At 37.3% G+C, this 24,009-nt stretch overlaps 2 protein-coding genes across 2 annotated transcripts in view; one reads left to right on the forward strand and one right to left on the reverse strand.

Moving 5' to 3' along the window:
* LOC105382966 (sex peptide receptor) overlaps nt 1-24,009 on the reverse strand; it is a 271,017-nt gene that overhangs the window by 140,256 nt on the left and 106,752 nt on the right. The window lies entirely within an intron of this gene.
* On the forward strand, nt 21,490-22,371 carry LOC125491088. The gene has a single exon (XM_048632173.1). The coding sequence runs from the start codon at nt 21,490-21,492 to the stop codon at nt 22,369-22,371; it is 882 nt and encodes a 293-aa protein (XP_048488130.1).

Raw genomic sequence — 24,009 nt, forward strand, 5'->3', positions numbered from 1 at the left:
CGGCATCATTAACCTAGTCTTTTCTGTTTAGGACTAATTTGGTGCTAAGTCACTGGAACTTTTTCATTGCTCGTGAGTGTATATGCTCACGACTGTTCGTGGTCATAGAATGGCGACAGTAAAAAATAAAAAAAGTCACGTGACCAACTTAGTTTCTATGGAAAATGAAAAAAAAAACGCGAATTTTGACATTCAGATTTTATTTTTGGGCTTAGATATACCATGCTGCACATTAAGGTTTCGCCTTAGTATACCCTTTTTGCAACACCCTGTATAACCTAAGTAAATGTCCAATCTCTATACTCTGTGTAACCTAAGTAAAGTGGACTCGGGTGATCGATAAAGGCAATCTTTTATCAAGTAAGGACAGGGTGGAAATTTATCAGTTCGCTTCCCGAAGGCAGGTCAATGTACAGTGATGCCCATTTCCAATAGACACTATGTTGGTCACGCGACTTTTTCTTTTTTATATAAAAAAAAAATCTTGAACTACGTACCTACTTACTTACTTTGAAAATAATAGTATATTTCTTAAACCCCAAAGGAAATAGAGGGGCGTCATAAGTTTAACATGTCTGTGTATCTGTGCGTCTGTATCTGAACCGATTTTTGTTTTGTTTGAAATCCGAACCGAATCATATTTTTAATCATTCAATGTGCACGGTACAATTTACGTTTTAAACCCACTTCTGTACGTTTTTGCTTCACAAGTGAAATTTATAACTCGATACATGCAAGTTTATGGCGCAAACATCAGGTGACTTTTCAGAATGCATTAAATTATTTAATTTGATTGTGAATATTAATTGTGTTAACTTATGGACTTTGAGTCTGAATTAAATGATTTGAATTTGAAAAAATTAAATTATACTTAGATTAACAATTTAAATATGGGGGGACATCTCACACACGGCCATCCGACCCCAAGCTAGGCAGAACCTGTGTTATGGGTGTCGGACAGCTGATATATCTACACAAATACATAGATAGATACATACTTACTAAATATAAATATCAACATCCAAGACCCGACTAGAGATATCTGTCTTTAAACAAATATCTGCCCCAGCGGGGAATCGAACCTGGGACCTTCGGTAAAGCAGTCAGGGCCACCATTAGCCGTCTACGAACAAAATGGTCTCTCACATAGAAAAACCAACCAAACACTTGATCGTATATCGTTAATCTAAGCTTAACAAAATAAAATAAAAAGTCTTTGTTGGCAACCCTAAGCATAAGTACCTAGATGTAACCCAGATCTTTGTCAGTGCAAAGTCAAAGTGACTCTCAGAAGCGTATTCAGTAACTAACTATATTGCATCTCCGTTGTAAAGTGAACTCATTTTGTGATACATACGAGCTGCATTTCGGGAAATATGCAACCATTTACAATTTAGACTAGCTATGTCTTATAAGTAGGTACCTTTGTAAATCAGTTACTTTACATGCTGTTATAGGGAATGAGGATCTTTAAAAAAAAAAAAAAAACACGCACTCACGCCTTGTACTAATGTACTCCCTTGCGGGGTAGGCAGAGGTGCATTGCTGCACCCACTTTTCGCCAGAGTGTTATGTTAGTCACAATCTAATAGGGGGCGGGCCTATTGCCATTTTACGGGCACATCCAAGACCCGAGAACAAACATCTGTGTTTAAACAAATATTTGCCCCAGCCGGGAATCGAACCCGGGACCATCAGCTCAGTAGTCAGGGTCAGTAACCACTACGCCATTCGGTCGTCTGGAATGAGGATCTATAATAAAAAAAACCATCACGACCAATGAAAACGTTCCATTTTCCAACGGCCTCTAGTACGGGTTTTGCAATTTACGTAAACAAAGTTTTGGTTTTCTTCTGTCACTTGCATACATTATCTGTCAAAAGTTTCATGATAGTTTCTGATAGAGGTGCCACTTTGAATGCGGGAAAACTGAAACTTTTATAGTTTTCGACAATCTATCACACCCGTACTAGACGTACAGCCTAAATGGCCCCTTTTTTTTAAACATTTAATTTAAACCGCCTGTACTTACTGAAAAATACAAAGGATAAAATATAAATAATTATATTTAACAAATCCCGTTCATTGTACAGTATTTTTTTTTCAATATCAATATTCTTGTAGTTTGTATAATATTGTAGTTGATATAAATATTATTCGGGAGGAATGTCATACACGCAATATACAGTAAGAGCGTTTGTCCACCGCCGCCGTCGCTAACACGTCACGAGAACGAGATGACGGCGCCAAAGTAGTGGTACTTTTACTCTGTCCATTATATAATTGTTTTTTTGACAGTCGAAATCCCATACATATTGGATGACTGCAAAGGAAAACCAACTTTACTTACCAAACTAAGGAAACGTCTAAAATATAATAACATAGTAGAAGCTCTATAATATATTTTACTTACTGCCAGTTTCAATAACTCTATCTACCGATTTTTTTTTTAATATTTTATATAGTCATATTAATTAACTATATTATGTTATGTGGTGGTGGTGTAGAGATTAAGATAGATTAAGATTTTCAAATAAAATTTATAATATTGTTATATGAAATAAAATACGATACAATACAATCCGTCACGTCGCCGTCAAGTCACATAAAACTCGGCCTGAAATATGCTCGTTTTCGTGCCGTGACGGTGACGGCGGCGGTGGAAAAACGCACTAAAGCTTATAAAATAAATCCAATATTATGGTCCGGAAGTTAAAAACAATAAAAGCTGATATTTGCTCAGTGAAATACTTACTCATTTTTATCTCATTGTTTGTTCAAAATAAATTGATATCGACTATGATATTGTCAAGTTTTCTTTACAAACTAGTAAGCACAAGGGGTGGAGACAGGAAACAGAAGTGGATATCGAAGGTTTGTTTAATCTACAGGGTGTTGTTAAAGTGTCAATGTCAAAAGAGGTGAATCATGGGGTAAATCTGAACAAATTTAAAAACATGTACAGGATGTTGAAAAAAGGTAATATAGATAGATAGATAGATAGAATATTCTTTATTTGTACACACACACATAAAAGTAATATAGTATACAATCCGTGGCTCAAGTGATCGTTCTTAAAAACGTATAATGTTCTATGACTTTTAAAATTCGCGAAACAAAAAATACGTGTGTCTTCTTCATAGGAACATTTTTGTGCAACCTGACTTTGGCAACATCCTGGGTATAAAATAGGTTGATACCTATACATTATTATTATTATATCTGTACTCTCAGAACCGGATATTGGGATGAAGATAGTAAAATACATTGTGATGAAATATATAATGGAGGTTAAAGTATAGTTACACTTGTCATTTCAAGATACAGAGACAAAGTCTCTGTAACTATTCCATAGATTGTTCATGATATTTATTTATGCGATTTTTTCTTTGAAAAGGAAATCTTGGGGTAAGAAAACTGAGAAAACTTAAGTCAACAATCAATCCATAAGCAGCATCGCTTGCTTGTCAAGTCTGACGTAACTTGTATAGATCCGAGATCTTTGACAGGTGAATCGACGCCGATATACTCGCCACGCTGTATTTATGGCGAATAGCGATATACGAGAGACGTTTATCTACTACGTTATCTATCATCTATCTATCATGGCGAGCTGATTTTCCGCATTTAGCCTCCAAGGTGGGCCATTATGCGTGAAATACCTATGGGGTGACTAGCTATTAAGCCACCCAAGCTCACGCCAGAAAGCCAGTAGACGACCTAGGTTGCTCATGGCTTCCCGGAGGGACCCCGGAGATCCGAGGATTTTTGATCGTAGTGTCTCCACGCCTTTGCAATGTAACAAGACATGGGAAACTGTTTCATCTTCCTCCATGCAACTTCTGCAAAGAGGAGTGGTGGAGATTTTCATGCGATAAAGGTGTTTATTTAACCGGCAGTGGCCGGTTATGGTACTTATCACGACACGTAAGTTTGCTCTGTACAAGCATAATAATTTGCGTGTTAGTTTAGTATTAATTAGCTTTTGTTTGTTTGCACATGTACTACGTTAAAGAACCCGTGAAGCGGCAGCAGTGTGAAAATAACACATGTATTACATTTTAAGATAAGTCCTAGAAATGCAATATACTTGGGTGAAACGGGGAACAATCGGCATCAACAAATCAACAAAAGTTTTAAAATTGGACAGTTAAGTCAGAGTCTGGATAAGATCTTTGTAAGGTAGAGAGCGTGGGGGTTACTCTAGGTTTACAAAACACACATACAGACGAATTGAGAACCTCCTCAAAAGGAAAACCAACTTTACTTACCAGACATAATGAAACGTCAAAAATACAATAACATAGTGGAAGCTCTATAGTGGCTATACTTTGTAAAATATAGCATGAGGCATATGACGTTTGATTGACATTTCCTCATGCCGAGTAAATAAAATGTATCGATTTGACAGCTGTCATAGGGCTCACGCAATATTTTGCAAAGTATCTGCTATTCTCCAAAACTAACCCCGAATTTATAGGGCTTTTTGACACTTTAAATTAGGTTTAAAATTGACGTTTTGTCTGACGGAAAAAGTTGAAACTATTTCAAAGTAAATTTCAACCTTGTTGTAATTTTACAATACGGTCTATGAATTCGAGGCTTAGTTTTTCGTTAGCTAGAGTGACCTGTATTGCTATTGTGAAGTTTTACGACTAGCACGTGGCTACAATTTAATACAAACGAAATATATAAAACACAATACGGTTTTATGGAGGAACAGGATTCTATTATTGGAAATTGCGATATTGGGAGCGTGTCGAAGAAGATTGAGATGAAAAATAAGAAGTGGGATTTTGTATCTGGTGCTTTATTGTATTGTCAGTTTTCATTCTAATGAACTTTTACAATAGATGGATTAATTTATGTGAAACGCCCTATCACTTATAAAAAAAACCCGGATAAATCCCTTTTTTGCCTACTATACCACTCTTACACTCCACAAAGACATTTTTTTACTGTTAGATAATGTTGTAATGTAATTTCGCAACAGTGTTTGTGCGTTCGGATAATAAAATGTTGGAACTGTCACAGGAATCATCATAACTCAATAATCAATCTTTTATGAGCCGTTTTCCTTGACAGCTGTCAGTTGAGCTTTTGGGTAAGCCGATAGATGGCGTGAAAACGCAGTGTACCAACTCTCAAAAATTACATAGAGAGCAAAGAGTACTAAACTCAGAATAAGATCTCACTAGTTGTGATTAAATGTCGGGTGGTAGCGCGAGCCATCCTTCCGAGGCTCAGACTGCATGTGGCTTGGGATAGTGCTAAGTATTCTGTGAATAGTTCTACCCGCACCGTCACGTAGTGTTCTTTTCTCTATGCGCGCCGTTTGAACGGGTGCTGCGTGCGAGAACTGATTTTCTATTTTTATTTATTGTATGATCCTAAATAAGATCCCAAAGAAATACTTACAAGACAAGATGAGAATGTGTGCCGTCGACATCATTGAGAAAATAATACTACAATTCTACCTACCTACGTCACTTTCACATTTCGTTAGCCTCACAGAATAAAATATTGTGATCTGAGTGTGTTCTGAGGGTTTGAAAGTTGGTACAACCCCAGACAACGCCATCTATTTCTCCAAAAAGGAACTTTTTTTTTTTTTAACAAACGCCTCATTGCATTCATAAGTAAGTTTTACAGGTGTTCAATACATGACTGAAACAAGGTACCTATATTAACCGTAGGTTTAACGTTTAACCGTTAAAAAGTTCCACGCTTATCTTTGTCAGGGGTAACAGGAGTGCTTTGGTAGGGTTATTAAAATAAATCCCATTTCATATATAAATTCGCGAGATTGTGTGTTTTACCGGCATTTCGAGAACAATTAAAATATTTTAATTATTTATTTAAGAGGCAGTATTTATGGCTACCTGTAAGATAAGATAAAGCTAGCTTTGTTTTAAAATCTTAACTTTTATGTTTCATTTTATAGAATGTCTTCAGGGGGTTAAACAAAAGGGTACGTTTTGTTAACAAAAGGGTACGTTTTGAGGGTGACTGGAGTTATCACAGATAATTTAAGCTATGATTTTTTTAAGAAGAAACAGCTCTTTTTAGGTACTTACAACCTTTGTTGGTCACGTTTTCATGAATATCATAAAGTCTTATAAACAAATTGTGATACTTAAACATTATTATGTACAACTGATTACTTATATACGTAACTACAATGTTGCAAAAGTGATATCGTAAGCCAAAGAGGGTGTTCAGAATGACCCACTGACTCACCCACTTAACTATACAACTTGCAACACCCTGTATAAAACAGTGTATCATACAACAACAGCTTAAGTTCTGTAGCAGACTAGAGTAGATAAATGGGTTTAGACGCCGTACCACCATCGCTTTAAGCTATCCAAAAGTTTTTTAGGGTTCCGTACCTCAAAAGGTAAACGCTGAACCCATAGGTATAGCTATAGGAATAGGTACTCTGTTGTCAGTCTGTCTATCTCTCAAGACCGGTTATTTCGGGAATACGTGAAGATTTAATTTGACCGTTTTTTTTTCAGTCAAAATCAACTGTAATTAATCACTTAATAAGAAATAAGATAATTCGAAAGTAAATTAAATGTATATTTGATACAGTTAGAGTAAATAAAGGTACTGGATCAAGGGCTAGAACTGCGTAGAACCTACCTACTAGGCGTACTGACTGAGACAGCTGTGCCAGGCCGGCTGTCACGTGACTTTGTAACTACTGTTGATTTAAGCGATGCAATATACTGTTTACTATTGTTTATATATAGTGTGTTTAATACAAGTTCCGTTATTTGTTTGCATAATTATGTTTAACGTAAGTGCATGCACAGGGACAGGCTGAAAAACAGCGTTGCGTTGCTGCCCTGCAGCTCGCAGCAGATGCTGAGTCTGCCCCTTTTTGTCTCTAATTTATTATTAGTTTTAGTTTATTTTCATTTTAATATGTGTTATGGAGACAAATAAAAATATTTTTCTTTCTTTCTTTCTTTACTATGGTACTTCGCAGAATTTGTTGTTCACGAATTTTGACAAGATTTATTAGAGCAAAAGTTGTTAAGACTGACGATTAATATTTTGGTTATGCAATTCAGTTCGTTTTCTTTCGCCATTACTTCTCTTTAGTGACAGAGCCTTTGTGATATGGTGGAAGAGTAATATTATTATGACAATCGACAACTAATAATTGTAAAATTTTTCGTCGAATAAACAACATTTGATTTGATCTTATGGTGCTTTACGGTACGGGGACTGGTGAGGATTTTAAAGGATTTCCAGTGTGAATTATTGCTTCCAACTCGACTTGTTTGGAACAACCAGGTTTAGTCGAGATGAGCTGTGTGCATTTCAGCAAGTCATCTTTCAGCACAAGCTGTAAAATTTATATACTAAAGAGTCGTGATGGCGTAATGGATAAGGCCTAGGCTCTCATTCGTGAAGCCTTCTGCTTGAATCTTGCCATGTACCAATGAATTATTTAGTAATAAGGAATTTCAGAACAATATTTAAACCACATACTCTTACGGTGAAGGAAAATATTGTGAGGAAACCTGTACATATTTTGGTTCTAGATTTGTATTGTAGAGCTTACTCATTGAAATACTGACTCTAAATGGCTAGTTTTTTTAACACAATGTTTACGGTTTTGAAAAAATGAAAATTAGAAATATATACCTATTTATTTAAATTCAAGATTACGAAGATACAAAAAATATAGGTTTTTTCAAGGGCTACCACACTAAGCTAGGCCTGTGTCATTGACAGCCAGTAAACAGGTTTTTAACAATTTGTTTAAATATAGAACAGGTTTTGATTGATAATATTCTGATGCGCTGTTAAATGATCTTACTCAAATTTTGCAGACGGCGCGGCGTCTTAAAGCTAGCCTTTTCCGTTTAGGATTAATTTGGTATTTTTTTCACTGGAACTTTTTTCTTGCTTGTGTGTGTACCTATGTCTGATAATTTTGAGAAAAAAACACCTACATAATAAATAGAAAAACATGTAAGAAAAGGGACCTACTTTTTCACAGAACGCGAAAACTGAAACTGTGTCTGTGAGATATCACAGACCACTGACCATTACAAGTGCTTCTATCTCTGACATATTGCTTAGTTGCAGTTATCTTTTAAATGGCATCCTCTGACAGTGTTCATGCAATTAGATACGGGGAAAAACTTATAAACCGAAGAAATGGTTTTCTAAGAACCGTTGGGGAAGACGAGTTCTCGAGTGGAGACCACGAACAGGCAAACACAGCGTGGGACGCCCTCCTGCCCGCTGAACCGCCGACCTAAGGCTGGATGAGGATGGCCCAGGACCGAAGGTTCTCCTTTGGAGAGGCCTATGTCCAGCAGTGGATGATTATTGGCTGAATATGATGAAGATGAAGATAAGGATTGACAAGACAATTCGTGTTTTATTGAATATAGGACTTCAAGAACACACTTAAAATTCCACCCTGTATAAAGCGTCTAACTTCTTGTGTTATGAAACAAAAAGCTATTAGACATAAAAGAGAAAATCCACAACACTAATCGTCGTTTTGTTCTGGAGCATTAAAACTTTGAATGGTTTCAATGTATAAAAAAATAAAACTTTTGCCGATAAATTGTGTGAAGTCATTTGGCTTCATTACATAATGTAGAAACGATTCGGTCGTTTAATTTTAACCCTAGGCGAAAAAGAATGGTCTTATGAGTTTAACGTGTTTGTGTATCTGTGTGTCAGTTTGTATCTGTCTGTGGTATCGTAGCTCCCAAACGGCTGTGCCGATTTCCGTTTTGTTTTTTAGGGTGATAATTCGATTTGTTTTGTTTTAGGTAAAGTATTGGTAATGCTGTTTCCCCCAGTGTTTTAAGACATATTTTTATAAAAAAACAGGTTAAACGTTCAAAATTAATGCGAATTTTAGTGTTGAATGTCGGGGGGTTTAAACGTTGGTTAGGTTGGGTTATTAGTGTTATAACTTACTAGCTGTTCCCACCAGCTTCGCTTCGCCTTAAAAGTTTTCCCGAGTTAATTCCGGGATAAAAAGTAGCCTATGTTCTTTGTCAGGGTCTAGACCATGTTTATACCAAATTTCATTCCAATCCGTCCAGTAGTTTTGGCGTGAAAGAGTAACAGACAGACAGATACAGCTACTTTCGCATTTATAATATTAGTTAGGATAACTTGGCTCAAGTTATCACAGCCTTCATCAGTCCTACACAGTACAAATTGTACACGATAGTGCTATAACGTCGCAACTAAGTAAAAGCTATAAAACAAAATTAAGTTGGTCCTAAACAAAGTGACTTTGATGAAACTTTTAATCAAATTTTTGACATCAAAGGCTTTCTGTGTAGTTTGAGTGATTTTCTCGAAACATTCTATAAATATAACCACAAAATTTACCACTAGTGTTTGACTGATGAATAAGGAAGTCGACAGCGAATAATGTTGGATGCCTAGTTTTACACTTAAGCGACTGATTGGTTAAGGGCACAGAGTCACAGACATAAAAAATACTCATTGAATTATTATGACTTACTTAGTAGAACCTGATGAGTAATGAATCAACACATGAAAACAAAGATACTATAAATATAATCCTCGCAGGATTGTGTGAAAAATATCTATTCGGCGATAAAATTACAAATTAAGTAGGTATTTAAAAATATTACAAAAGTTTCCACCTTTTTGGGTTTAGATTTGAATAACGTTTGGCCAAAGTATCGTTTCATCGAACACCGTATGATATTATCTCGTTTTGTAAAAACTTATATCACATTATCTTGTATGGCCTTATAACGCGCTATGGAAAAATCTTGAACCACCTAATAATGCTATCTACTCAACGCCTGAGGCGTTAAGGTGTCATGATCATCATCTTAATCAGCCTATAGCAGTCCACTGCTGGACGTAGGCCTCTCCCAAAGCACGCCACTGGATGCGATCTTTAGCTTTCCGTATCCAATCATATCCAGCCACCTTTCGCAAGTCGTCAACTCGTCACCCTATCTAGCCGGAGGGCGTCCCACACAACGTTTGCCTAATCGCGGCCTCCACTCCAGAACACGTTTACCCCATCGGTCATCGGTTCTTTAAGGTGTACTAGACTAAAAAGCTAGAAATTGTACTTAAATACTTTTGTGTTAAGTTTTTTGTAAATAAGTATTTATAATACTTATTAAGGAGCATTTGGATTAAATAAATATGTATTTAATAATATATATATTTTTTAAATTTAATAATGTAATAATAATATTATTGTTTTTAATTTAATAATTTAATAATATTAATTTTTTTAATTTAATAATGTAACTAACCTAGATAATAAGCCAAATTGTTACTAACACAACTATGGACTTATGTCTGAAATAAATATTATTCTATTCTATTCTATTCTTAAATGCCTGGAAGAAATCGCTTTTAGCGATAAGGCCGCCCTTATTGTGTTAGATTTTAAGTATTTTAATGTTATTTACAACAAAGTCAAAACCAAAGTGGAAATTAGTAGTAGTAGTCGTATACTACTAATTTCCACTTTGATTTTGACTTCACTGACGTTACACGGTACCTACCTATTACAACATAGATCTGTAAATGGAGCAAAATGTCTGGACTTGAACGAAAAAAAAACGGCGTCTAACTTTCTCATTAGAGCTAGTAGGTACAAGGTACAATGCGGGCCAAAGTACTCTTAAGGCGCACGTATAAGGAGCTATACAAAGTGCAATGCTTTATAATTAACGTGTCTGTCAGAGTACCAGACATCCGTAGCAAGTCCCAAGAAGCCAGCTAAGTACCAACAATGATGTACTTGCGAGAATGAGAGAGCAGTTTAATAAAAAATGTTCCACTTTAACTCCATATTCCGAGACAGAAGATTTATTCTTTCTGGTCCTAAGAATCCAGAACAAATGAAAGTAATATAACCTAACCATACATACATAATTCTCGCGGGAGCGGTGGTAGCTCAGTCGGGTAAGCGCTCGCTTCTCACGCCAGAGATGCGGGTTCGAATCCCGACGCTGACATGTACCAATAAGTTCTTTTAACCGAAGTACAATGTATACCATCGCTCTTACGGTGAAGGAAAACATCGTGAGGAAACCTGCATATCTAGATCTAGCACATCTAGATATGTGAACTCACCGACCCGCAGTGGACCAGCGTGGTGGGAAATGGTCCAAGCTTAGGAAGGCAGTTTAGACCTTTGGGATATGCACAAAGGTTCCACTCGAGAGAGCCAGGTGCAGGTAATTACACCCCCACAGATCACAGCTTTTTCGCTGTACATTAAAATTTTGTACTCACGTGATAGGTCGCGAGCGGTATCACCGTTTTTAAATGAGTACAATGCACTAAGAGCGCACATCTGTAGAATCTAGATGTGCAGGTTTCCTCAAGATGTTTTCCTTCACCGTAAGAGTACGTGCTTTAATTTTACTTAAATTCTTTATTTCTAAAGAATTCATTGGTTGGATTCGAACCCACTGCCTCACAAATGAGAGCCGAGACTTTATCCGTAAGGCCACGACTCTGCACTTTACCCTAGGTTAGGGGAGGGTAAATTTTCCAACTTATGACATCCGTCTGTTAGATATGATACAAGCCAATTAGGTAAAAATTTTACCATTTGTACCTACCTAAGTATGGTGTAGTAGCTGAATGGTGTAGTGGTTGGTGACCCTGACTGCTATGCCGAAGGTCCCGGGTTCGATTCCCGGCTCGGGCTGATATTTGTTGAAAGACAGATATTTGTACTCGGGTCTTGGGTGTTGATATTTATATTTAGTATCTATCTATCTATGTATTTGTGTAGATATATCAGCTGTCCGACAACCATTACACAGGTTCTGCCTAGCTTGGGGTCGGATGGCCGTGTGTGTGAGGTCCCCACATATTTATTACTATTTATTAAGTATAAAAATGGTCAAGTTACGTGGTCGGTACTGTACCGGGGCTGATATTGAACAGGGAAAGCTGGTTTAATTAATTCTGCTTCGGCAAAGTCGGTTAAAAGTCTCGAAGCGGAAATTGATTTACATAACACAATGTAAGGTATTTACAAAGAAGGTTATGACGTTAAGTTTTAAAAATACAGAAAGTTTATAAAAATATAACATATAAATACACAAAGTGTTACAAAAATGGTAAGTAGTATGCCAAAAATATACAAAAGTATAAGGTCACAACACAGCGTGGGACGCCCTCCTGCCAGCTGAACCTAAGACCTAAGGCCGGAAGAGGATGGCCCAGGACCAAAGGTTCTCCTTTGGAGAGGCCTATGTCCAGCAGTGGATGATTATTGGCTGATGATGATAAAGATAAGGATTGCCAATTCAATAGTATTATACATATATTTTATTGAATATAGAGACTTCAAGAACACACTTCAAATTCCACCCTGTATAAAGCGTCTAACTTCTTGTGTTATGAAACAAAAAGCTATTAGACGTAAAAGAGAAAATCCACAACACTAATCGTCGTTTTGTTCTGGAGTATTAAAACTTTGAATGGTTTCAATGTATAAAAAAATAAAACTTTTGCCGATAAATTGTGTGAAGTCATTTGGCTTCATTACATAATGTAGAAACGATTCGGTCGTTTAATTTTAACCCTAGGCGAAAAAGAATGGTCTTATGAGTTTAACGTGTTTGTGTATCTGTGTGTCAGTTTGTATCGGTCTGTGGTATCGTAGCTCCCAAACGGCTGTGTCGATTTCCGTTTTGTTTTTAGGGTGATAATTCGATTTGTTTTGTTTTAGGTAAAGTATTGGTAATGTTGTTACCCCCAGAGTTTTAAGACATATTTTTATAAAAAAACAGGTTAAACGTTCAAAATTAATGCGACTTTTAGTGTTGAATGTCGGGGGGTTTAAAAGTTGGTTAGGTTGGGTTATTAGTGTTATAACTTACTAGCTGTTCCCACCAGCTTCGCTTCGCCTTAAAAGTTTTCCCGAGGAAATTCCGGGATAAAAAGTAGCCTATGCTCTTTGTCAGGGTCTAGACCATGTTTATACCAAATTTCATTCCAATCCGTCCAGTAGTTTTGGCGTGAAAGAGTAACAGACAGACAGATTGATGTGTATGTCGTGTACTCTGTGTAGACGTAGCACTGGCACGTTGCATCGTGCCCTCTATACTCTTTGGTAAGACCTTTATAGTCTATGGTCAAACTCTATGGTTTTCAGTAATAAAGCGCCAAGTCGAATTATACGGTCGGTTGTTTCATTGCAATTAATAATTAATCTATATTATAAATATCTATCACTGTCGAACGAGGATCATCTACTCACGTGTTGCAAAAACGGATAACAATGGCGTTTTTGGGTAATTTGGCAACTTTCGACCACAAATCGTGCGAGTGGGACATTTTCAAAGGACGCTTGGTACAATTTGTGAAAGTGAACAAAGTGGAAGAAGACTGTAAAAGTGCCATTCTCATAACGCATCTTTCCGATGAATCATACCGTCTAGTTCGAAATCTTGCTTATCCAAGCGATGTGGATAAGTTAAGCTACGAGGAATTGGTGGCTTTACTCGACGCTCACTTCAAGCCTAGACAATGTTCCTTCGTGGACATCGCTAAGTTTCACGGGGCGACTCGAACTGCAGGCGAAAGCTTAGGGGACTGGGCGGCGCGACTCAGAGGTCTAGCAAGCTATTGTGACTTCGGCGCAGCCCTGGAGACGAACCTCAGGGACCGTTTCGTCCTCGGCCTGGGCTCAGGTCCCGAACGCGACAAATTGTTTGAGCAAAATCCAGCAGGATTAACATTTGCTCGGGCATTGGAGTTGGCGCGGCAAGCGGAGTATACAAGGGATTCGAAACAATTTGATAAATTGGTCATCAAGGAAGAACCAACCCTGCGTTTGATGCTAAGTCTCAGCGCGATGGCGGCCCGCGTCGCAGCGGCGGCGGAGGCGGCTACAGCGGCGGCGGCGGCGGCTCGAGCCGCGCTGGCGGCGGAGGCGCGGGAGACAGCGGCGGCGGCGGCGGCGCCCCGGGCTCAGAGACCCGGTGCAGGGTGTGTGGTATGAAGAACCACTCAGAAAATACGTGCCGTTTTAAAAATTACAAGTGTCAAAAGTGTAAGTGTAAGGGCCATTTAAGAAAAGTGTGTACTAATAAAAACTCAAGAATAAATAATATTACGAATGACGACAATAACTCGGGGTGTGAGGAATGCCAGAACTTTAAATATAAGGTATGTGACAAATAAACCGCTTACTTTAGACTTGATAGTAGGACAACAGAATGTTACTATGGAACTGGACTCTGGCTCAGGCTCAACTGTAATTTCAGATAGTTTCTATAAGAGTAACTTCTCATTGTATAAACTGCTGCCTTGTAATATAACAATGTGTCTATATACCGGGCATAAAATTTCTCCCCTGGGCTATTTCGAAACGAATGTTACATACAATGGTCAGACAAAACCGATTAGGATATTTGTAGTGGAAAATGGCGGCCCGCCATTACTGGGTCGAAATTTCATGTCCGCATTTAACTTAGTGTTAACTACAAATTTAAATAAAATTTACACTGATGGTGAGGTAGGCACGCTGTTGGAGCAATACCCTGAATTGTGGCGCGATGAGTTAGGTACTTTCAATAAATTTAAAGTTGACCTTCGATTGAAAGATAATGCCGTACCTAAGTTTTTCAAGCCACGCACGGTACCATTCGCTTTAAAAGATAAAGTTGAAGCGGAACTTGATAGGTTAGTGCGTTTAGGTATTTTAGTGCCCGTCAACCACTCCAACTACGCGACTCCTGTTGTGCCGGTACTGAAGGAAAACGGACAGGTCAAGATAGTCGGGGACTACTCGGTTACCTTGAACAAAGACCTCTTAGTCGATAAGTACCCATTACCGCGCATTGAAGAAGTGTTCGCAAAACTAGGAGGTGGAGAGAAGTACACAAAATTAGACCTAAAAAACGCGTACAATCAATATGTTCTAAATGAACCATCCCAAGAGCTTACAACTATTAATACTAGTAAAGGATTATTTAAATACACCCGTATGGTGTACGGCCTAGCCAGCGCGCCGGCTATCTTTCAGAAATCGATGGAGACAGTCCTATCCGGGATAGAAGGCATTAGTTGCTGGTACGATGACATTTGCATCACGGGGCCTAATAAAGCTACTCACTTGGCCAGACTACGGGAGGTATTACATAGATTGAATAGCTCGGGTCTCCGTTTACAAAAAGACAAGTGCGAATTCTTCAAAGACAGTGTCACCTACCTAGGTTATGTTATAGACAAAAATGGTCTACAAACTTGCCCTAAAAAGGTCGAAGCTATTTTAAATGCTCCGGAGCCCAAAAATGTCACAGAGGTCAAGCGTTTTCTAGGCGTTGTAAATTATTACAGGAATTTTATTCCAAACGCGTCGGCTGTAATGAGTCCTCTTCACGAGCTGTTGAAGGCGGGCGCGGCGTGGCAGTGGGGCGCGCGGCAGAGGCAGGCCGTGGCGGCCGTGCGGCGCGAGCTGGCGTCCGAGCGCGTGCTGGCGCACTTCGACCCCGCGGCGCAGCTGGTGCTGGCGGTGGACGCAGGCCCGCACGGGCTGGGCGCCGTGCTGCTGCAGCGCGCGCAGGATGGCTCCGAGCGACCTTTGGCCTACGGCTACGGCCTACGGCTCGCGGTCTCTCAATGCTAGCGAACGAAATTATAGCCAGATTCAAAAGGAGGCTACGGCTATAATCTTCGGTGTGAAAAGGTTCCATCAGTACCTATACGGACGCAGCGACCCGTTTATTTTACAAACCGATCATAGGCCTTTAGTATCGATTTTTAATCAAAATTCGGGCATATCGGTAACCACGGCGTTACGTTTGCAGAGATATGCGATTATTCTGTCGGCCTATAACTATGTCATTCAGTATACATCAAGTGCAAATGGGTAGTTCTTCTTTTTAACCTACATAACTGTGTCTCCACCAGTTGTGAGGAAAATATCATGAGTTTTACAAATATTTATTTATTATTTATATTTCAACGTGCATTGTACTAAAAACACAACGGCTGTGAACGTTTACAAAAATATAAATTTATATTTTTGTATTTAAAATTACGTTACAGAGTGGTAAATCCGCGTGACAGAGGTGTATTTCATACGAATCTTGGCTGTCTCCCGCCACTTCATCCTGCGTATATTTCATAATGTTAGAAAAAAAATATATGACGAGATAAAATATAAAATTTTATTTAAACTCCAGAAGGTATTACTTATTTAGTAAAACAAAATATATATTTTTAAAATATTTCTGAAATATTTAAAAAAATTGTTGAAAAATTGTCTTTTACTACCCAATGTTTTAGTAGTTACACTCTGTCACGTAGGTTGCCATTTAAAATATTTGTTTGAGCCACTCGTCCTTATTGCCATCGATCAGAGTTTAAGATCTCCTTTTCCCCCTTGGTAAGATTTCCCCTTAGAGATCCAGATACCGCGTATCGGCCACCCGCAAAGTGTGACAGGAGGTGCGTGTGTTTATTTGGCGACAGCTTCGTCACGTAGGTAATTGTTAAAATAAAATATATTTAAATTATTATTTTGTTATTTACTCATTGGAAATAACGATTTCTTTGCAATCAACATGTGAATTATACATTTTATGTTACTGTTTAAATACTATTCGACTTTGCAATACATTTTACCCCTCTGTCACACGACAAATCTGTCACATTCTTACCAAGCACTCCAACCTGAGGATATTCATCAACGAAAAATTGAAGAGAAACTACACGTTTTGGTTAAAGTACGAAGCGAAAGGAACGTCCAATACACTTGCGCTGCAGTAATAAAAAGTTTCGTTAGTGAAAAAGGTGATTTCGTGCTATTGTTCTCAAGAACAGACGATGAATGTGGTAGACTGTTTAATATTGTGGAGATTGATTTATCGGATGTTTGATGATTACATTAAAGCTTCTTCAGCTTCTAAGGTAATTAAAAAAGTAAAAAAAATAGTTTTTCAAGTTCTAAGAGCCACTTCTGTACTTTCGAAATATGGCTGATTAAAACTTTAAGAAATTACGTAATTTTTCGTTATATTACTTAAATTTTAGTTTGTCGAAAATATTATTTGTGCAGATAAACATTAATTTATGTAGTTGGAACAAATTTGTCCTTTAAGTTCCTGAAATACGGATATTTCAGTCTCCAGAGGTTCTCAAGTGTGATTTTAATTAGTTATACTAATTATAAAGATATATCCAGTTAATTCTTTGACTAAATTGAAACCATAATGATTTATATGTAAGTTACTAAATTATTCTTATTAAATAAAACTGTTTTATTCCAAATCCTGCCTAATATTTAATAGAGTAACAACTCTGTCACATCGTTTACCACTTTGTAACGATTGGTGTCTCCTGGTAGTCAACTTATTTTTGGTCGTTTATATGTTATGTTATAAATAGTACAACTTTGGAAAAATCATATTAAATTTAGTAATTGATGTTAACGTCTATGCTGTTAATTTTTTACTGTAATTAGCAGCGAAAAAATATTTATAACAAAAACAAGCTTCATTTTAGCTGAAATTGTGACAGAGTGGTAATAACTACTTAATAAATATTTTGTTATTACTAAAAATCCATTCCTTCATATGTTTTCTAAAATGGTATTTTGTTTATTAGCGTATCAAAAAAGTTTCATTTCAAACGACGAAGACTATCTCGTTAAAAAAAAATAAAAGATAATGTGACGAAGGTGTAATTTTTTGTGCCTTATCCACGTATTATGTCCTTAAAATATTGAAAAAATTGGTAAACTACGCGGCCAACCACCTTTTTCGATAGAATAGACATGAAGCTATCATAAAAATGATAAGAGTTCACCAAAAAGCTATAGTTTTTTTTTTCGAATTTGGGATAATTTTTTACTCATTATGTAGGTTAAAAAGAAGAACTGCCCAAATAACGTAGTAGCGGATTATTTTTCGCGCGCCCCGGTTGCAGAAACGGTTTCTGATAGTGACAGAGAGTTCGACATGTACACACACTTCTTTGAAATTCCTGGACGAAAGTACACCGGCCGTGTTGTTAGACGATATTAAAAGGGCCACTGATAATGATAAAGTCTTGAAAATTGTCATCAAATACATGCAACACGGATGGCCGCGTTCAGTACATTGTCAGTCTATCCTACCTTACTTTAGATGTAAAGCAGACCTACAATACGAGAATGATAAAGATAAAAGATAAAATACACTTTATTGCACACAAAACGAAATAGTATCACAGACATAGAAAAGAAAAATGGTACAATTGGCGGCCTTATTACTAAAAGTAATCTCTTCCAGACAACCACATTGAAAGGAAATATAAAGTATAAAGAAAGGGGTAACGTGTGACAAGACAAGAGAAAATACAACATAATTACTATGAACAATGTGTAAATACCTACATACAATAATACTTAAATATATTATGAACACATATAAATACTTTAAACCTACATAGCTATTAATAATTATATACCTAGACCTTATATGTAATAATACAATACATACATAAATAAATATCTATATATATATATTATGCTGGTTTATTCTAATCTGGATAAGCTAAATTTAAGTAATGCTGTCTGAGCTTGTTTTTGAAGGATGGTAGAGAGGGTGCGAGTCTGATTTCCATGGGCAGATCGTTCCATAATTTAACAGCCTGATGGTTACTTATTGCGAGGTCATAAAGTTATTATTCCGTCCTCGTTACGAGAACGAATGTTAGTGGAGCTTCATAGCACTCATCTGGGTGTAGTTAAGATGAAGTGCAATGCTCGTGCCCGGATGTGGTGGCCGGGGATCGACGCCGACATCGAGCGCTGCGCCGGCGCGTGCGGCACGTGCGTGAGCGTGCGCGCCGCGCCCCCGCGCGAGCCCCCCGCGCCCTGGCCGCGCCCCGCCGGCCCCTGGCAGCGCGTGCACATCGACTACATGTCGTTAGGACAGAGTGTGTACCTCGTGGTGGTGGATAGCTACTCGAAATGGGTAGAATGTTTGCTTATGAATAACGGCACTACTGCAAGCGCGCTGATTTCGAAGCTAAAATATTTATTTTCAGTTTTTGGAATTTGTAATACGCTAGTTTCAGATAATGATGCCAAAATTAACTCTTCACAATTCAGGGAATTTTGTTCCAATAACGGTATCAAATATATGACGTCACCCATATACCATCCAGCCAGTAATGGGCAAGCTGAGAATGCTGTTAGAATCTGTAAAAAAATGATCAAATGCTCTATTGGTGACAATCTACCGCAGAAAATTATTTCTGAACGGCTATTGGATTATTTATTTGTGTACAGAAATACAGAACATTGTTCTACAGGCGAGCCTCCGGCAAAATTAATGTTTGGTAGAAATTTACGTTCACGGTTAGACTTAATTTTACCCAATGAGGACAAGTCATGTGTAAATAAACAACCTGTTTCAAAAAGGAAATTTAATGAAGGTGATGTAGTTTGGGTACGTTGGTACAGTTCGAGAAAAGGGGTTTGGAAAAAGGGGATTGTTAAAGAAATTTTAGGTAATAGAATGTACAGTGTGTATATAATAGATTATAATGAAGTATGTGTAAGACATATAGACCAGCTATTTAAGAGTGTAGCTAGCTGTGACTTAGATGTAAGTCAACCTTCATCATCGCCAGGGAGCTCGGTCATTGCTAATAGATCCGCCGAGTATCAATCAGTTTCCATGCCGTTGGCCTTACCATCTCCAACAGTGCACACCGAGGCTCTTGTGCCGAGCGCGGTCCCAGCCGACCCGCCCGTGGAACAAATAGTGGAGGAGGAGGGGCTTGTGGAGTGTTGTGAGCGAGGGATTTTGGATCCGAACACCTCAGATCATCCTGATCCGCCGTTAACACCTCCACTTCAGACTGATCGGCCGTTAACACCTACATCGCCACCTCGTATGTGTTTACGGCCCAGAAATAAGAATGTTAGTTATAAGTTTTAGCATAAGTCTTATTTTTAAATGTAGTTTTATTGTCATATAATACTTCGTTAACATGTTTCTAAATTAGTGTGGAGGAGTGATGTGTATGTCGTGTACTCTGTGTAGACGTAGCACTGGCACGTTGCATCGTGCCCTCTATACTCTTTGGTAAGACCTTTATAGTCTATGGTCAAACTCTATGGTTTTCAGTAATAAAGCGCCAAGTCGAATTATACGGTCGGTTGTTTCATTGCAATTAATAATTAATCTATATTATAAATATCTATCACAGATACAGCTACTTTCGCATTTATAATATTAGTTAGGATAACTTGGCTCAAGTTATCACAGCCTTCATCAGTCTTACACAGTACAAATTGTACACGATAGTGCTATAACGTCGCAACTAAGTAAAAGCTATAAAACAAAATTAAGTTGGTCCTAAACAAAGTGACTTTGATGAAACTTTTAATCAAATTTTTGACATCAAAGGCTTTCTGTGTAGTTTGAGTGATTTTCTCGAAACATTCTAAATGTAACCACAAAATTTCAACTAGTGTTTGACTTGTAAAGAGTCTAGGGAGGTGAGACGCAATCAAACAGCTCGGCGTGTGATCAACAACTGTCTGTATTCATGTTACCCACACATAAGTACATTCACACATACAACATCTTTCTCCTTATAATGATAAATATAACAATGAGTATAAATCTAAGTTCTTAAATATGTATCTAAGTAACTGCCTATAATTATATTCCAAACATTACTAATAAGTGAGTAAATTGAAAGTTACAATGTTATTTAAGTACCTACTTACTTGATGAATGACTATAGGTAGTGGTCTAATATGGGGTAAGTACATCTTATATCTAGGTAAGTATATCAAGTAGCTTAATAAAGTAAAGTAAGCATAAGCAAGGAACAAAAAAAAATGTCTATCTTATCAGATGAGTGCTTATAACTACTATAACAGGTCTGATAGATATCTACGAGTTTAATATAAGTAGGTAACACACCCTACTCTTTAGACAAGTGAGAATGTAGGTGCATAGGTTTACAATCATGTGTATAAGTTTAAAAGTAACATTTAATGATAGTTCAAGAAGATTTCTAATCTAACTAAAATAAACACAGTTGACACCCTGTGTTAACCTGTAAGTAGTTATTACTTTTTTAATACTGATCATTGCATGAACATAGTGCCAGCTAACCCTGCGAAATTTTTATGTTTATTTCTTGGGATCGATATTGTTTGTCATTAGCTGGACCAACATTGCAAAACATAATGTAGTTATGTAAGATAAAACTAAGTATAATTAGATAAGTAGGTAAGTTTTAATAACCTAATAGGTACTTCCCCTCCCTCCGGACCGCGCTAGCGTTAAGACGTGTTTTCTGCTGCGCTAAATAGACAAAACAATTCACTAAAGTCAATAACGTAAATACTTATAACCATTTTATCAAGAACCCTGTTACGATATTGAAGATCAGTAACAGTGTACCAATATAAACTGGTCAAGTTTTGTGTAACCACGAAAACTTTGAACACAATTTAAAATGTCGTGTTCGCCAACCAAGTCTGGCTCAGACACGAATCTGCTCCGTCATGATGACTTTGCAGATAAAGTCACGTCCAGAATGAGAGGCGACAAACGCAAGCGCCCTGATGACGATGTGACAGCGATCATTTCCGAAGAATTAAGAACTTTCAAGTCCGAGATTATGACCCTACTAACAACTTGGAGAGCCGAAGATGAAAACAAACACATAAAATGGGACCAAACACTTACAGAGATAAAAAATACAACACGAGAGCTGGAAAAGTCTATGGACTTCATTACATCGCAATATGAAGAGATGTCTCTGAAAATAAATGGACTGGAGCAAAAAACTATATTACAGGAAGAAGTTATATCATCCTTGAAGAATGAAGTAGAACATTTACAGCGTGAATCGAGGAAAACTTGTCTGGAGCTAAGAAATGTGCCAGCAGAAGCAGGTGAGAACAAAAAAACCCTCTCAGATTCTTTTGTCACCTTATGCAAGGCAATGAGCGTAGAGACCACTCCCAGTGAAATAAAAGATATATATCGTATTCCCGGTAAACGCGAAGCCAACAAACCTGTGATAATTGAACTTGCTACAAAGGAGAAGAAAATCTGTGTACTAAAGGCAGCTAAAGAGTTCAATATCCAACACAGGAATGCGAAGTTGAACGCATCTCATTTGGGCTTAAAACAGAATACTCCGATCTATGTATCTGATCACCTAACTCCACTCGCCAACCGTCTATTCTTCTTGGCTCGGGATCTCGTAAAATCCAATATCTTCAAATATTGTTGGTCATCCAATGGGAAGATATTTGTGAAGAAGACTGACGACACTCCGATCATACTGATAAAAAGTGAATCACAGGTTCATCAACTAAAATCGGTGTGACTGTATGAAAGGTATCTCATGAATTTCATTACAGTATATTTTTGTATCTTAGTTAAATGGGAACCATCCCAATATGCATGCCTCACTTTTTCTCTTAATATAGATTTAAGAAAGTCAACATATTGTAAATGTAAATACCTTGATGATGTTTTGGCAATTCTGATATTCCAATGTAAAGCTTATATTTCGATATTTTTTATCAATCAATTTCCTCTCACTCTAAAATTTTGTCAACTGTACATCCGCGAAAAACCACATCTTCGACAAACAGTTACTTATATAAATGGCTGATTCAATTCAAATACAAAACGAAATCGATTCTGTAAGTGTCTCTGATAGCTATTTATATGACCCAGAAGAATATTCCCCTATTATCAAGTCCACAGCAACATATAAGATAATAACACAAAACATCCGAAGCATATACAAAAATTTTGACTCCTTTGGTTTACTTATAAAAAGAACTTCGGACACTTTTGATGTTCTCGTTCTGACAGAGTGTTGGCTGGATGACAACAAACCGGTACCACACTTGGATGGATATAATACTTATAGGACTAAAAATTTAAATAACCAGAACGATGGTATAGTCGCGTACATACGTGAAGATATTCTGTGCACTGTAGACGAACCGATATGTCAAGAAACTAGCTGTCTTACTATAAAATTAGATTGTGATACCACTGTAGTGGCGATCTATAGATCACCCTCATTTAAGAAAACAGAAAAATTTCTTGAATCTATAAACAAAGTTTTGGAGTCACTGAAACATGTCAAGAATATTGTTTTCACTGGTGACGTCAATATTGATATCAAACCAAATAACAAAGATCTTTCGTCGAATACATATCTTAACCTCTTAGCTGAACATGGCTTGTTATCTGGCCACTATTTTCCCACCAGAGAAAACAATTGTCTTGACCACGCGAACTACAAATCGCAATTTCCCGCGCGAACTTTCGTCCTGAAAACTAACTTAACAGATCATAGACCGGTAATAATGCATGTGATCACTCGACAATCATACGTCCGCAATTTTCAGCCAAAACCAACGCGAAGTAAAATAGATTATGACAAAGCAATCACGCACCTTTTAAACTCAAACCTATCCGAAATTTATAATGTTCAAGAAGCAAATGAGGCCGCTAATCTTTTTGTTAACAAGATGTCGGAGGCAATTAGTGCTAACTCCACTGTGGTCGTAATACCAAAAAAACGACGCCTAATAAAACCCTGGATGACAGATGGTCTACTAAGGTGTATCAGAAATAAAGACAAGCTACATTCAAAAAGCAGATTAGAACCTGACAATGTAACCCTTTTAATTACCTATCGGAGATACCGCAATTATTGCAATACTCTTCTTAAAAAACTAAAATCTTCTTATGAAAAAACAGAGTTGGAGGAAGCAACTCACAATCCAAAACGTACCTGGAGTATTATTAAGGAAATTACCTACACTAATAAGAAAAATGATTCATCAACAGAACTGCTAAAAACGAATAAATCAGGAGAACAAAATTCTATAGATGATGTAAATAGTTTTTTCTCAAATGTTGGTCAAACTTTGGCTAATAAAATACTACAAACGAATTTTAATACGAAGGATTCTGGCATTCCCAAACAAACACACTCGCG

This window comes from Plutella xylostella, chromosome 31 (assembly GCF_932276165.1).
Source record: "Plutella xylostella chromosome 31, ilPluXylo3.1, whole genome shotgun sequence".
NCBI classification, from domain to species: Eukaryota; Metazoa; Arthropoda; class Insecta; order Lepidoptera; family Plutellidae; genus Plutella; species Plutella xylostella.